Source organism: Bombus pascuorum, chromosome 13 (genome assembly GCF_905332965.1).
Source record: "Bombus pascuorum chromosome 13, iyBomPasc1.1, whole genome shotgun sequence".
Classification (NCBI taxonomy): domain Eukaryota; kingdom Metazoa; phylum Arthropoda; class Insecta; order Hymenoptera; family Apidae; genus Bombus; species Bombus pascuorum.
The window spans coordinates 6,282,788-6,299,146 of NC_083500.1; the positions used below are offsets into that span (position 1 = coordinate 6,282,788).

The 16,359-nt window shown below is 34.8% G+C and overlaps 2 protein-coding genes and 1 long non-coding RNA gene across 5 annotated transcripts in view; 1 reads left to right on the forward strand and 2 right to left on the reverse strand.

The window, feature by feature from the left end:
• The first annotated feature begins 294 nt into the window (after positions 1–294).
• LOC132913381 (odorant receptor 4-like) lies at positions 295–3,964 on the forward strand. 2 transcript variants are annotated; one of them, XM_060971688.1, is made up of 5 exons: positions 295–1,782; positions 1,876–2,182; positions 2,359–2,619; positions 2,761–3,124; positions 3,251–3,964. In XM_060971688.1, exons 1-5 carry the CDS (start codon positions 1,566–1,568, stop codon positions 3,305–3,307), a joined length of 1,206 nt encoding a protein of 401 aa, XP_060827671.1. In that variant the 5' UTR covers positions 295–1,565; the 3' UTR covers positions 3,308–3,964. The 2 variants fall into 2 exon arrangements, with proteins under 2 accessions (XP_060827671.1, XP_060827670.1); XM_060971687.1 differs by having other exon boundaries at positions 2,761–3,964.
• A 1,828-nt stretch (positions 3,965–5,792) lies between these two features.
• On the reverse strand, positions 5,793–6,036 carry LOC132913386 (uncharacterized). Its single transcript, XR_009659371.1, has 2 exons — positions 5,965–6,036; positions 5,793–5,894 (listed from the first exon to the last, which is right to left on the reverse strand). It is a non-coding gene; the product is annotated as an uncharacterized LOC132913386 (long non-coding RNA).
• A 2,861-nt stretch (positions 6,037–8,897) lies between these two features.
• The window catches only part of LOC132913764 (zinc finger protein 423 homolog), a 132,086-nt gene continuing 124,624 nt past the window's right edge, over positions 8,898–16,359 (reverse strand). For both annotated transcript variants that reach the window (XM_060972296.1, XM_060972297.1), the window contains 4 exons: positions 12,494–14,216; positions 11,350–12,288; positions 10,907–11,131; positions 8,898–10,712 (listed from right to left, as the gene is read on the reverse strand). In XM_060972296.1, coding sequence (XP_060828279.1) covers positions 10,335–10,712; positions 10,907–11,131; positions 11,350–12,288; positions 12,494–14,216 — 3,265 coding nt within the window. In that variant the 3' untranslated portion in view covers positions 8,898–10,334. The remainder of the gene's footprint in view (positions 10,713–10,906; positions 11,132–11,349; positions 12,289–12,493; positions 14,217–16,359) is intronic.

Consider the following 16,359-nt stretch of genomic DNA (forward strand, 5'->3'; position numbering starts at 1 on the left):
AACCTTCACATACAACTTTTAATGGAGCTCTTTTTTAACAATTTTGCGGAGTGCCTGAATGAAAATGATGATTTTTCAATCAATTTTGTTTTTTCGCATAATCAGTCTGCATTCTATGCGTACATACTTGAAAGTTTATACTTTCAACTACGTATACATACAATTTTGAAGTTTCTGTTTGCACATTCTTGGTCAGTATAATGGGTCCTTATCTGTCTTGATATGATTCTCGAATCTTTCTCTATTTTATTTCAGGTAATTTAAAGAAATCTTTCATCATAATTGGTATCTATGTGTCCCCCTACGTGAATGAACACAGCGCATTGAGCACTCGTACGGAAATAATTTTAATAAAAAGCAGGATTCCAGTAAAACCAAGCTTAACGGTGACGATTCTTGTATTCTCTACGGTTGTAGGTGGTTTCATATGTATGTTTCTAGATGACAAATTGGGTAGAAAATAGCTTGACGTGCTTACCGATAGTCGCGCTATTAACTTTTAAACTCCGTGTTTTATGGGTTACAATGACACTCCAATCATCCTTTTCTCTTCATTCTAATCACATTTTTGGGTGAAATGTTTACTGCAAATATGAAAAATATGACTTCATTATTTGTAAGTTCGCGTAACGCTTTGCTTCCTTTCGCGATTGCAAAATCTTATCATTCTCTCTTAGATTTTCTTAAATATAATCGGTAAAAAATTTGTGTATCTATCGAATTCATACTATTTGCATGTTATTTCCGGCAAAGAGAAATTCAACGATCGATAAAAATGCGATAGTGCATTGAGTTTCTTTTTTCAATTTTACAAGAGCTTTACTTTGCCTAGGAAGAAAAGATTGTTGTAAGGTGAATAAACCTCATAAAACTATAATATATATTATGTATAAAACGTAAATTAGTTATAAGCTATTGTATAGTTACTTTAAGATTCATTCATTCTTTGTAATTATTCATTCTATTATTTCATTATATATTTTCATCGTGTTTAAAAAAACTAGTATTCATAAATGAACTAAGTTTATTCAAATATGTTATTTTTATGTATTAACTATTTTATCTTTCGTACGTCGATAAAATAAAGTCTCATTTTTTGGACGATATCAGAGAGACGTGCAAATACAGACTACCTTTTTCATACTAACTCTCCTAAACAATCTATTACCATTCAACGTATGCTACCTATGATTAAAGTTTCAACGTCGGAAGAAAATTGTATCAACTTACATGTCGTTCCTACTACTTACTACATCAATTATTAATCAGATCATAAATCGAAAATAGACGAAATGAAAAGGAATATATATGAAATGACATCAATAGAAGGAATGCTTTATTTTCTCTTCGGAATTACAAAGCTCTGTTTCTGATATAACAGTTCTTATCCTGATAACATTAATGTTGAAAACTTCGGCTGAAGAGGGAAAGCGAATAAAACCTTATGTTTTAGTATTTAACCTATAATATTGGCATAAAGAATTCCCTATTGGGGAACTTTATTAAGACATATACGAGAAAGGGTTTTAGTCGTAGACATATCCAATTTCATATGTGCAGAGAAGATGAAAGAGCTATCAAATACATTCGATTATTACATACAACCGAACAAAATCCTTTGTAGTATAATTGGAATGTGGCCCATCGAACAGAAAAGTTCGACGTGTAGCAAAATATTTTCATATGTCCGTTTAACATTCACACTAATATCACTCATTAGTGTTTTTGTGCCCGAAATTATGTTGATAGTAGTGAAATGGGGGGACATAGAGATTCTAGCAGGTAAGTCTCAGTAGAATCGACTTATATCTGACATTTTTTGAGCGACCTTCTATTTTCTGGGAGAATAATAAATTAAATCCCTTCTTGAATTAGGGGCAGGAAGCATTGTAATCACGCTCGGACAAACGTTGTTCAAAATGTTTTATCTAATAGCAAGAAGAGAAAGATCATATATGCTTTACCACGAAATGAAAAGTTTGTGGGATACTGCCAACGATTCGAAAGAAATACAATCTTACATACAGTTCGCTTATTGGGCACGTATTTGTACGATAGTTTTTTATTCATCCTGCGTGTGCAATGTGATCACTTTTTCCAGCGCTGCAGCTGTTGATTATTTTAGATTTGACTACAAAGCCAGTAATACAAGTAACAATCGACATTTACCTTTTATCGTCTGGTAAATATAATATTTTCTACTTTGATTTTCTTCGTCGTTGATCACAAAGCGAAACTAATAAAAATATATTTACTGAAATGTTTAGATCATAAAATACTTGTTATCGATGTTTATCTTATTTTATTTAGACCTAAAATTTATTATTCCTCATTTACTATGCTTAGTCTCGTTACTAGGTACGGCACAGACATTTCAGCATCTCCCAAGTTCGAAATCGCTTTTATTTGTCAATTTTTATCAGCCGTGTTATCTATCACTTCAATCGCTGGTTTGGATTGCTCATTTATGACCACGATGTTACATGTGTCTGCTCAATTTAAATTAATCAATATCTGGATCAGTAATATAGGAACTGAAATAAGTTGCAATCCAAATTACACGCAAAAGATAAAGTTAGATCTAACGAGATGCATTCGCCATCATCAGCGAATAATACAGTAAATATTTTTCTACTTCCAATCCTGTCTTATTTCTGATTTTATTAATAAATTTTTTGTTATTAATATTTTCTATCACTATTAAATCGTATCGATTTCTCTTCAATTCGTATATTTGACGATACTACTACTTCTATACAGTGTGGTGAACGAGGTGAATAATTTATTAACACCCATCGTTTTCCTGCAAATCCTTACTAGCGGAATAGAAGTTTGTTTAAGTGGGTATGCAATTCTCGATACCGGGAAAGCAGAAGCCGATCTAGTGAAATTTATATCCTATTTCATTTCCATGGCGGTACACCTCTTATTATGGTGTTGGCCTGGTGAAATCCTCGTTCAAGAAAGCCAAGAAATAGGTCATGCAGTCTATTTCAATGTACCGTGGTACGATTTACCGCCAATTTATCAGCGATACCTTTGCCTTATGATTGTTAGGGCGCAACAATATTCCAGTATTTCAGCATTAACTTTCCAAACGTTGTCTATCCATACATTAACAGCCGTGAGTAATTTGAACGAAGTATTAAACCGTGTTGAATTTAAAAATCTAATATCTTTACGTCGAAAAAAATCAATTCTTACGAGATTAGGAAGTAAAGCAATGAAGATTTAAAAAGTTTTATTTCAGGTATTCAACACAGCTGCATCGTATTTTACCTTATTACAACAGATACAACAAACGTAAACTTCAAAGAGATGAGGAAGGCTATCTATAATTTCGCTCATATTAAAAACAATTCCTATCGAAAATAGTCGGATGTATATCCGTAAACGTATAGCATCTTCATGCAATTATCCTGTAGTTAATTAAAAGAGTAAATGTTCACTCCTATCTAACATTATTCTTCGATTGAATGTAGATTTTTTTTTATTTAACCAATGTAATCTCCATCGTTATTTACATTACATAAAGTTTACACACATAGACTTGGCCATAATATTCATATCTTGTTATGGATCTAGATCAATAGGTTGAAGCTTTCCAGGAACAAGTGTGTGACTATGCAAATTGCTATTGTGGGATTATGTCGCATTACATTACATGATAATGGCAGATAGTAATTCAATTTCTGGAGTTTTATAATCAAGCTTTGTTCCAGTTTGTGGAATACTGGTATTGCAACAATAGATGATTTATGTCCTGCCTCTCATAACCACATTGACACAGGGTCGCTTATTTTACCTGCTCGGTCTAATTAGAAGGCCAGGTTGTAATGGCTTGACCAGTATTGTTGATTGTCTTTGTAATTTCTTATTTTAGATTTTTCCCCAATATACCATCGTTTGGACTTTTAGTTCTGAAAATATGAAGGTAATTGAGATTCCTTTGGTTATACCTTGCTTGATGATGATGTCATACATGTTTCAAGTTGCTATTTGATTCGCCTTTTCTTTTAGGTTCGTAAAGGAAATTTTGGAGGGATTCATCGGTTCATTCAGAGAGATTCATTGACTTGGGTGCAAGTTTTTCCAGTATCCTATTTTTAGCATTCATAATTTAGGATTGAACGCGTGAGACTCTTTTATGTTATTGTGAGTACCTTTTTTATATTTGGTCAATTTCGTACGTCGATGAAACAAAACCTTATTTTTTGGATATTCCAAAATGAAAGATATGTGCGATATGAGAGATATGTGCAAATATAGACTACCTTTTTCATACTAACTCTCCTAAACAATCTATTACCATTCAACGTATGCTACCTATGATTAAAGTTTCAACGTCGGAAGAAAATTGTATCAACTTACATGTCGTTCCTACTACTTACTACATCAATTATTAATCAGGACACAAGTCGAAAATAAACGTAATAAAAAGGAATACGTCCAAAATAATGACACCAATATTGAAAATACTTCGATTGAAGATTGAAAGGGTCTTAGCCGCCCTCGATAGAAAGTTGCTAGTGGGAAGCATCATACGCGAGAAAAACTAACTTTCCCGTGTCTTCCGGTAATAAACAATAAATTTTAGAAAATGATTTAGTAAAAAGATCTTTGTTCGGTCTGAAGGACCGTAGCTAGAAAATTCCTGAGATTTATGGTAGATTCATAAGGCTATTGAGGGTACGCAGTAAGGATGTGTAGACATCTGGTTGCCATCTTGCCAATATAATAAACGCAATTCGTTTGTCCACTCCTATTAAGGGTTTTGTCAATAAACATGAATACACCCATTACATAATAATAAAAATCGCAGAAAAACGCAGACTTAGAAGAGTATGGCAAAGTCATAGAACACTTGAAGACAAGTGTAAGCTAAATAACGTAACAAGAAAATTAATCAATATTCTTAAAAATTACAAAAATGACTGTTTTCAAAAATATCTTGCTAATCTGTTTCCCACAGCTGACCTCAACTACTCACTATGGAAGGCATCCACGAAACTCACTCGTCCTCCGCAAATAATCCCTCTAATTCGTTGAATCGCAAGATGGATGGGCGCGTAGCCCTATACAAAAAGTCAACTTGTTTGCAAGTCACCTAACTAATGTCTTTAAACCGTATTCCTCCACTATTGCTGCCGAAATAACTTCCAGATGTCTTCTCCTATTGAAGCTTTCTCATTTCTGGAAGTTATTGAATTAATATGTCGCCTAAACCCCAGGAAGACATCGGGTCATGATCAGATAACTAACAAAGCTATCAAGGAGTTTCCCAAAAAAGGAAATGCTCTCATTACCTCTATTTTTAATGCAATTCTTCACCATGAATATTATCCTAGTCCTGGAAAATATCATTAATTATCCTTATCCCTAAACCTGGATAACCAATACACGAAACTAGCTCTTATCGCCCAATTAGTCTTCTACCCACTTTGTCCAAACTATTTGAGAAGATGCTAACGAAACAACTCCTTCCATTCTTAGAGGAGTTGAAAACAATGCCGAATCATCAATTCGGCTTTCGGAAGCAACATTCTACGATAGAGCAAATTCACGTCTAACACATAAAATTATCCAAGACTTAGAAAAGAAAAAATATTGCACTGTGGTATTTCTAGACATTCAATAGGCATTCGATAAAGTATGGCATGAAGGACTTTTGTTCAAACTAAAGAAAATCCTACCATACACCTACTACTCCATCCTAAACTCCTACATAACCAATAGACAATTCATAGTAAAATACTTAGAGGTTATAATCGCAACATTCCTAATAGAAGCTGATGTTACGTTCTATTTAGTTGCCGCGTTCGGTAGCGTTAACTGACGTTTAATGCAACTGGCAATAAGCTCCACTTTCGGCTAACCTGCTATGTGCGGGAACACTGGCACGGGAGAGGATTAAAGTTGTTCGAAAGTAAATTAACAATATGTAATGATTTATTCAAATCTTACTCGATTTCGATATTGACAATTGACTGACAAACTGACGGATATAAAATTCTCCGGTTGACGAAATGATTCTTCGGTTGACAAATGATAACTAACTCTTCGATAGACAAAATGATAACTATTCGGTTGACGAACGGTATTTAATCAATAAGATTCGATAGACGAACGGTAATTAATATATTGACTTCTATGAGTCGCTACATTTATTTATATCTGTCGGAGATGAAAAAACGTCGGAGTCTTTCTTTTGAAAATGTTTTGGAAGATTCCCAACGTTTGTTCAACTGCCGACTTTGTTTACAATTTAAATTGTTTTAATATTGTTATAAAAATATAATTAGGTAAATATAAAAACGTAGTTAGATGAGTTTTTTGCAAGATATAGCTTTTAACGGCTTTAACTGCCTTTCACTTTAAATACTGTAAACATGGTCACAAATAAACATTTTAAATTACCTTGATTTGAAAAAAATCAATTTTACTTTCGTGCTACGGATTGTGCGGGGTGCGGGACGTGACAGTTGGCATACCTCAATGCACTGTCCTCGGACCTCTGCTGTTTACCATCTACACTATCGATTTACTAACCTTAACAGAGATAAACACAACGACATTTGCTGACGATACAGCTTTATTAGCATTCCACTCAGACCCGATAATAATTGTCTCCTCAATTCTCCAGCGAGGCCTCGACTCTGTGGAAGAATGGTTTCACAAATGGCGCTTCAAAATAAATGAAAATAAATCCAGTTATGCAACTTTTACGCTGCGAAAATAACCCTGCCCACAGGTGACCATAAATAATATTCCAATTCCAAACAAAGATACAGTCAGATATGTGGGCATGATTCTAGACAGAAGAATAACATGGAAACGGCACTTCGTAAATAAATCGAAGTACTGAAAACAAAACTAAAAAAAATTCTACTGGCTCATTGGCAGACGCTCCAATCTAAACATGCAGAGTAAAATAATGTTATATAAAGCCATATTAAAACCTGTTTGGACCTATGGGATCCAACTATGGGGAACAACGAGTAATTCCAACATAGAAATTCTCCAACGATTCCAATCAAAAACTCTAAGATTCTTAATAGATGCACATTGGTATGTTACCAACGAAACAATACATCACGACATTAAGATTCCCACAGTTAAAGAAGAAATATCCAAGTTCAAAAACAGATATAATATAAAAGTTAACAGCCACCAAAACCCATTAGTTACCCAATTATTTCACACAATCCGCAGACTAAAAAGACTATACCCTTTAGATTGAAGCGTTAGATTCAACTAGAATCAAACATACTATAAACTCTTATAATCCAAGTTACAGTACCACGCCAAAATAATTTACTTATAATTCTCTATGAGAATTGATTGTAAATAGTCTGCGAAATAAAAAAAGAAAAGAAATCTTGCCCGCGGTTTGTGGCCTGGTCTAGCTAGAGTGTCGCCAGACGTAACATATACACTCTTAAAATAAATGTTATAGATATACATACATATCATAAATATATTATAAAATATATTGTTGGTATTATATTATCATGTAAAAATTAAATATAAAAGAATAAATTAAAGTTTATATAAATAGTTTATAAAGGTCAGTTAACAAATATATTGTATTACACGCTTATAACATTAGTTAGGTAAGATAGATTAATAATCGCGAAGATATTGTTAAATTTTAACTTTTATATAGTATGTATATTATTATAAGACTTTAATACAAGTTCAATGAAAGTTAATCAAATGATTAATTATTTAATAGCCTGTCCAGCATTTCTGAAACTACCAATTCCAATCCTTTAATGAGGCGTATCGCAAGAGGGATAAAAAGTAGCCTTAAATTAGTTGTAAGTTTGAATAATTCAGCTGCCCTAGTCTCACACTATTTATCTCTCCTATTGTCGTTCATATCATCCGTCCTTGTCGCACATTGTCATTTGTTCTTCCAGTTGTCCTCTGTTCGTCTGTATCGTCTGTTAAAACATACGAATGTATACCTATCCTTGTTGTACACTAATGCTTTCCTTGTCTACGAACATGTAATGTGTCGCCATCTATTATCTGTTGCACCAAGTTGCAATTCCTACCTTTGTTGTCACCAGATGGCAAGAAACATACGAATATAGACCTGTCCTTGTTGCACATTGATGCTTTCCTTGTCTACGATCGCATAATATGTCGCCATCTACTGTCGGATACACCAAGTTACGGTTCCTACCGCTCGTGCTAGATGGCATCACATGGATTATTACTAGACAAGGAAAGCATCAGTGTGCAACCAGGACAGGAATATTCGTATATTTTTCGCCATCTGGTGGCAGAGGTAGGAACCGCAACTTGGCGCAACGGATAGTAGATGGCGACACATTATATGCTCGTAGACAAGGAAAGCATCAGTGTGCAACAAGGACAGACATATACCCATATGTTTTTCGCCATCTGGTGGCAGAGGTAGGAACCGCAACTTAGCGCAACGGATAGTAGATGGCGACACATTATATGCTCGTAGACAAGGAAAGCACCAGTGTGCAACAAGGACAGGTATATACCCATATGTTTTTCGCCATCTGGTGGCAGAGGTAGAAACCGCAACTTGGCGCAACAGATAGTAGATGGCGATATATTACATGTTCGTAAACAAGGAAACCATTATTTTGCGACAAGGACAGAGTAAGGCTCGAATAAGAAAGGCATGAATGTGCGACGAGGACAGATGATATGAACGACAATAGGAGAGATAGACAGTGCGGGACTAGGGCAGATGAATTATTTAAACTTACAATTAATTTTATCTTAAACAGGTATAATAGATTGCGTTATAGTTCCTCGCGCGATACTCCTCATTAAAGGATTGGTATCGGTAATTCTAGAAATGCTGGGCGGGCTATTAATTAATTAATCATTTGATTAACTTTTATTGAACGTTTATTGAGATCTTTTTATAATATACCAGTAACAAGGGTATTGCGATTCTACAATGTTTCCGCGATTACTGGCTTTTCTAATTTTCTTAAATGGTTATTATTCAAATGTTAAAGTCCGATAATTAACAAACAAGTATTCCATAAAGTTGGGAATACTTATAAATCTTCTCCTTTTCTTATCCAGAGAAGAAGACGCAGCTGAATTAATTAACAAATTTTAAAGGAACTAGAAATTACTTACATTATAAAAGATAAGGTCATCTTCTTCTTATATTTAAGGAAAGTTATTAAGTTTTACCTGTCGTATATCTGAAAAAGGATAGTTAATAATTATATAATAATAATATAAGCAATAGTATAACACTTTTATCATTTAATAATTAATTTAGGTATCGTTAACTAAAATGGGAAAGGAAAAGCGGTAAGAACTGTTGATTTAGAACAATAATTTATTTTGTAAAGAACTATCTTATAGACTAACTAAGCCTAGTGGACAATTTATTGCATTCTGCTTACTTTAAACAATAATCGTCGCTTATGGTATCGACCAAAGTCAATAAAACGCTGACTAACAATACATTCTAATATTATTCAACGTATTTACAAGTTGCATCTGCAAATAGACGCTCTTTAATAAGAAATAACATTGCCTTTATGTTACAAAGTTTGTCCAAGTTGATTGTAGAATATATACTTCCCATATAAGGAGTATCATATTATGCAATATCAACTCCAACACTTGTTAGACGATGAAATTCAACGCTGCGACTTATAGTAAAAATTTAACACAAAATAAAATTACATATTGACAACGTAAAATTCACGAATATCTAAAGTCTAGAATAACAAAATATAATGTAAAATATTATTCACATTCCAAATTTTTTAAAGCTATTATATAAATTATTTAATTATATAATAATATATTAATTATATAATAATAAATTGGATTGCAAAGTATACTGTACCATAAAATTAGGCTTACAATCTTATTCTAACGCATAAAATAATCTTACAGCAATAACAATCTTCCATAATCTATAATTATCCTGAAGATCAATTATTGATACAATAAAAATTTACATGAACTATGTAAATATAGAACATTCTTTCAAAAATATGTTGATTAAAAATAATCCCATATGTAATATTCCTTGCAGTAATTTTTCATACAGCATCGGAATGAAATTTTATTAAGTACTAACTACTAACTAGTAACTCTAAATTAATAAAATTTAACTGTATAATAAAAGAAATAATAAATTATTCAAAAAGATAAATCAACATCTTATCACTCTGCCTATTAAAAGTAAAATTAATACAAAATCTGATTTAGTCCAAGAGTACGTCGGTAATCTCGTCGTTGTTTATCTTCGTCGTGGACTAATTTCAAGATAATTATTTAAATGTTTTACTTTCTCGATTACCGAATAACGATCACGATTTCATCTTTTCTGGAACAGATTCCTCCACAAGTTCAGTTTTTAATTTCGTCTCAATTTCTGTTTGCTTGTTCGCCTTTTGATCGTTCTCTTCCACTTGTTCATCCACATTGATTTCTTCTTCTTCGTCTGCAACTATTTCTGAAACTATTTCTTCCTTTACGGTTATTTCTTCGCCGCAGTTCCTTTCTTCAGAGTCTCTTGCTTTCGTTTCTCCAGTATTTTCTGCCTTGTCATCCGGTGAACACGCATCTCCAGGTCGATGAAATGTTAGCATGTGATGGTCCAATTCTGCTCTGAAGAAGAACTTGAGCGTGCACTGAGAACAATCGTAGGGACGAGCACCCAGGCCATGCTCTTGAAGCATATGGCTCTAAAAATGAAAGATTAAGGTTATTTGGGCTTTTCTATAAGTATAATTTTACATTAATAAATTAAAGTTGTAGGAAATTAAAAAATAAGAGTAAAGTTTCAGAAGAAATGAAATAAAAGTTTTTATCAAAATAAAATTAATATTTTTCAAAATAATGATAGTAATCGGACGAAGAATGATGCTTCTTATCATACCTGGAGGCCGATAGGAGCAGTGAAGAGAGACTGGCAAATGTAACAGCTGAGAGCGGCACATCCTGCAAAAGTGTGCTCTATCAAATGGCTTTGCAATTGTAAGGGACTGCTAGCTTCAAAAAGACACAGGTGACATCGTAACGCCTCTATGGAAGTCTTTCCCGACATCTCCAGCTGTTCCTTCTTTACATGCTGTTGAATTTTTGCTTCTGTTGGCAATGACATCTGAGAAAAGAAACAAATGTTTCCGTTATTAAATTCCTAATGCAAAATTTTATTATTATGGTCTATTTATTATTATCTCTGTTACCTGATACTCTATACACGTATACGTGTTCGGCATAGATCCAGGTTTCTCGTATTCTACTAAACGATGTTTTTCCACCTCTTTAAAAGTCTCAAACTTCACCCCACAACCCTAACAATCTTTTGTTACCACTTACCTCGTTTCTGTCTTCCTTAAATCTGTTTTCTGACTCCCATGTATCCCTTGATCCATCCCATTGCCCATCTTTGTTATTGGATGTCCAAGTACCGTCACATTTAGATCTAGCAGGCTCATAAGGTGAATTCAAGATAGGTAAACCCTGAGAGTGACGAATGTAGCATGACTTGCAGACCCTTAAAGACTGTCCTCCACCGCTTATATGACTTGGAGGCAAATTGACAAAGTCATCAGCTAAATAATCTCTTAAACAAAGGCAACAACTAGGATTCTGGTTCTTTTGGTTGGGACTGGGGCTGGATGTTACACTGTGAGAACCAGTAGAAGCTCTCAAGTGGTGTCTGGCGTGAAGACGACACTCCAAATCACTGATCAATGTCTGTCTACAAACTACGCAAGCTGCAGGGAGATGGGGAAGAGAACCATCTAATCTTTGCTGAGGATCCACGTTCTCCAGGCTATGTCTTTGCACATGTTCCAGAAACTGTGACTCTGAAGCTAGATTTCCTCGACAAACGATGCATGTGTCACTTAATTGAATCTTGCAGTGTTTCTGCAATTTATGTTCTGCAAGAGTTGCCCCTGATGGACAGACTTCGTCGCATATGTTACACTTGTGCCGACCACCAGGTTCGTTCGATGCATGTTGGATCCTTGTGTGGGACTCCAGGTCAGTTCTAGAACGACATACTTCCCCGCAATATGCGCAAGACATGCTGAGATTTGATATGGATTTGTTTGGAAGCTTGGATGGAGTGTGAGCAAGTTTCTTGTGGGCTTGCAGTTCCGCCTCGTTGGAAAACTCTCCCCTTTCACAGAGATCACACTGCTGAGCAGATGGATTTGAGTAATGTGGACGTTTATTATTGTTATCGCGTTGGTTCAGAGAATTGTTGTTACTGGAGGCTGGAGAGCGGCCTCTCTTTTGAGATTTGCCCTGTAATTGGAAAAAATCAGTTAAAGTTTGAGAAGATGAGAAGATTAACTAGATTAGAATCTGAAGAATCGACTTTATTAATTAGATATACACTTGCTGTTTTCTTAGAAGATATTGAATTAATATTCGGTAATAATAATATTCAATGTTCTAATCTAGATCAAAAAGCATTCTTTTCTTTACTCTTTACTTAAACATTACGTACTTCTTCCTGTAATCTGGGTAATCTATCAATCCTTCCATTCTCCCGAGAATTATTCCTTATCGCACCTTGATGATCACTAGAATGATGCACTTGAGCAATATGCCTGTCTAGTAAAAATTCCACAGCAAATCCCTCTCTACAAATTGGGCACCTGTATAAATTAGCAGAGTGGGTAGCCAAGTGGAGCTGTAGTTCCAGCTCAGAACTGCAGTAAGTTCCACAGAAAACGCATCTTGGTCCTGAATTTCCAGTTATTCCCGGAGTGGAGGCCGGGCTTGTAACGATAGGATTGTTGTTAGACACTGTAGGAGGTGCATGAACATTTCTCACATGGCTTGCCATTTCGGATTCACTTCTGAAGAAGCTTTTACCCTCCCCTGGCGCATTTCCTGGCGAATTTTCATTATTAGACACTGTGCAAGCATTGCACCTATAAATACTGCATTCTTGACTGTGTTTTACAGCGAAATGGACTTGTATTGCCACTCTAGAATCAAAAGTGTCCCTGCACAGGGCGCATCTATAGAGATGATGAGCATGGCTGTCAAGTAAATGTCTTTGGAGAAGATCCGGATGGGGATATAGTTTCTTGCAAGCACCGCAAGCATATTCTTTACTAATCTGATTCAAATAGTGCTTCGTCAAGTGTACCAACATGTTCTCCCTATCTTGAAAAGTAGCTTCACACTTTGGACAAGGATGTCTAATAACATCATTTCTATGATCAGCCTGAAGATGTCTAGCTAGGTGTTCTCTGAATGACTCGAAGTCTTTCAATGCAGCTCTACATTGTCCACAAAATAGCGTACCAGCTGTATAATTGCTGACTGTACTGGTGGAATGCTTGTTGGTCAAATCAGCTGGCCCAGAAGAAGTTTCCTCCCTATATTTCTGATTCCTGGAACTCTTAGTTTCGTTGCTTCCATTTATCTTGGAATCTATATAACTTTTAACCTCCAATGGATCTACTCTTCGATTCTCACAATGTTGAAGGACATAGTGCTCCGCGTAGGCTGCTGCAGAAGCACAAGGAATGCCGCAGAGAGGGCACATCATTAGAGTAGAACTAAAACCATCGGTTCTATGAATTGAGATCAGATGATCCCTCAAAGAGTCTAACGTAGAGAACTTCATAGTACACTGATTGCATGTAAATGTATTTTCATAGTGATCTTTCTCTATAGATCTCTCTGAATCATCCTGATACTTTCTTTCCTGTTCTTTAGATGATCCTTCTGGTCTATCCAGAGTCTTCTCACGTTGATAACTCATCTGTTCGTTGGTTCTATTTATTGATGGGGATACCGCAACAGTTTCTCCACTAAGGATAGCCTGATGCATAGTATGCACGTGCATTTGCAGCTGTTGCATGCAACTAAAGGAATCTCTGGTACAGTACATGCAAGCTAATTTTAATGGTGAACTCAAAATTGGAGTCGTTGAAGTACTTCCTTGGGAACTTTTTAAGCCAGCCTTTGGATTCAATAAAAGGTTTAAAGATGGCGATGGGGAGCTTGGTACTGGTGGAGATGATGTACTATGAGAAGATACGCTTCTTCTACCATAATCAATGTCTTGAAGCCTGGAAGTTCCTTGGGATTGTTTTTTGTGAGACTGCATGTGGGATGTTAGAGCGGCTGCTGTGTTGTAGCCTCTGGAACATGCTGTGCACTGATACGGCTTCTGGGTGTCATGAGTCTTCATGTGGATCTTCAGATGATCGCTGGAAATTGAACATATACTTTTCTAAAAAGATGACTATTATACTAGACATCGATTAGGAGAATTTCAGAAATTTAATAATCTAAGAATTTAAGGCGAAGATTATGAAAATTTATACCTTATCCACGGCAAAATTGTCCCTTATTCGAACCACCACAAAGACATCGAAAAATCTATAATGAATAAATTCAAAGAAAAAGACCTTTCTGTGAAAATGAAGAAAATGTGGAATAAATTAATGCGAAATAACAAAGAACGAATGCCACAAAAATGTATGATAAAAATCTACGAAAATCTACGTTTTACCCCTAACAATTTCTTCTTCGTTTAAACCAGAAATATACATTGAGAGCTTCTAATAATATTGAGAAAAGCTGAAGATGAAAAACGTTACTCTCCAGCCATAAACCACGACGAATAACGACGGAACGATCATTGCTGACATCAAAATCCTCGTATCGCGAATTTCCGGAGAATATCGCTTCTCGTCTATGACACGTTGACAAAAATAAAGAGACGCGGATGGATAGGTCAACGATTTCCCCCTGTGCATGTGTCGCTGGACAAATGAATAATTCATCGAGTCGGTGGAAAACTAAATCCGTTATAAGGTGAGGTCACCGATTCGGTCCAACCGGTCAGTGTCTCGGTTCGTTCAGAAACGAAGACAGACGGCAAATTCGCTCTTGCACTTTGCGTTTGAATAATTCATGTGTGTGCCAGGATTATCGACTGGTTACGCTCTGGTCGTCCTATTATCGCGTGTATCGCCTCTCATGTGACTTTGCTTTGGCGAAATTTCGGTAAAAAATCGAGAACGCAGATCGATATTGACGAGGATGATTATTTTCTTACGTTTTCAGGTAGATGTTCCGAGACTTCGGGTTTCTTCGAAATGTTTATTATGCAGGATGGCTTAAGCCACGATAACGACGTGCATTTAGAAATTATGTGCATATTCATGCAGCTATATACCGATGTTTCAGAAGAATTATGAAAAAGGAGTGTATGAATATTAGTATGGAGATAGATGAGTTAGAAAAGCTTTAGAAGTCTCTTTCACGAATCGATCTGATATTCTAGTTTAGAGTTGACTGTCTGGAGAACTGAGAAGAACATATTCATCGCGTTGCTCTTCGTGGAACGTGCAACTATTCGTGAATACCGAAAGTAAGGTACTTTGGAGCGAAAGATTATTATTATTATTACTACACAGGTATTATTACAAATATATTAATTACTGCTTTCTTATATAGTAGAGTTTCCTTTGTACGAACATTTATTGCCCAAATAACCTAATATTCGTATATAATATTTCACGGTAATATATAATGGTAAATCATCAATGCCTTTTTACGTTTTAAATATGCATATATTTTACTAGTGTTCGTATGCAATGTATTCTTTCTGTTATTCGATCGAGTGAATTTTGACTATAAGAATTTAGTACGAAATTAATAGTCTTATAACTATCGAAATGAAATACGACGTGATTAGAAAGCTGGAAAGTAGTGTAAGTGGAATAGAATTAGCAAGAATACACGATGTTGGAAAAGTCACAATTGCAGACATTGAAAAACAAAAATATGATATTGAAAATAATCCATTATCTGATGTAATGATTGGGATGAGATTGACTTCAGATGAGATTATTATGATAAAGACGATAACAATGACGATTCTATAAAAATGGAAATAGTAAACGAAAGTGGCAATGAAGAGGTGCCTTCTTATGTTGAAATATTCGCCGCATTTGAAAAAAGAATCTAACTCTACTTAGTTACTCGTGTTGGAAGAATTATGTGACTCAAATTGAAAAGTTATATAAAAAAATTGAAACGTTGCAAAATAATATATAAGGAAAGATAATTCAATATGAAGGCATTATAAATGTAATATAAATCTAGTATTACTGGAATAGATTCAATTAAGAACAGGATTTTTACTAATACGCAGTCAACTATTTGATATGATCAGAATTTAAAAACATTGTATTGAAACTAAAACCAATCATGATGATAATCGTATGATCAGAATTCCGTTATTAATGGTCCAGAACAGTGAAATTTTTTATTCAAAATTTTAATGGTAAATTTAATATTCCGCGATACACACATAAAATTTGTATTTTCTTTAAAAAGACA

What these genes read in the sequence shown, in the direction of transcription:
- LOC132913381 (XM_060971687.1), top strand. Translation starts at nt 1,566, where the DNA reads ATGAAAGAGCTATCAAATACATTCGATTATTACATACAACCGAACAAA. An exon ending in GGACATAGAGATTCTAGCAG is followed by an intron (nt 1,783 to 1,875) that starts GTAAGTCTCAGT and finishes TTCTTGAATTAG; the next exon opens with GGGCAGGAAGCATTGTAATC. An exon ending in CATCATCAGCGAATAATACA is followed by an intron (nt 2,620 to 2,760) that starts GTAAATATTTTT and finishes ACTTCTATACAG; the next exon opens with TGTGGTGAACGAGGTGAATA.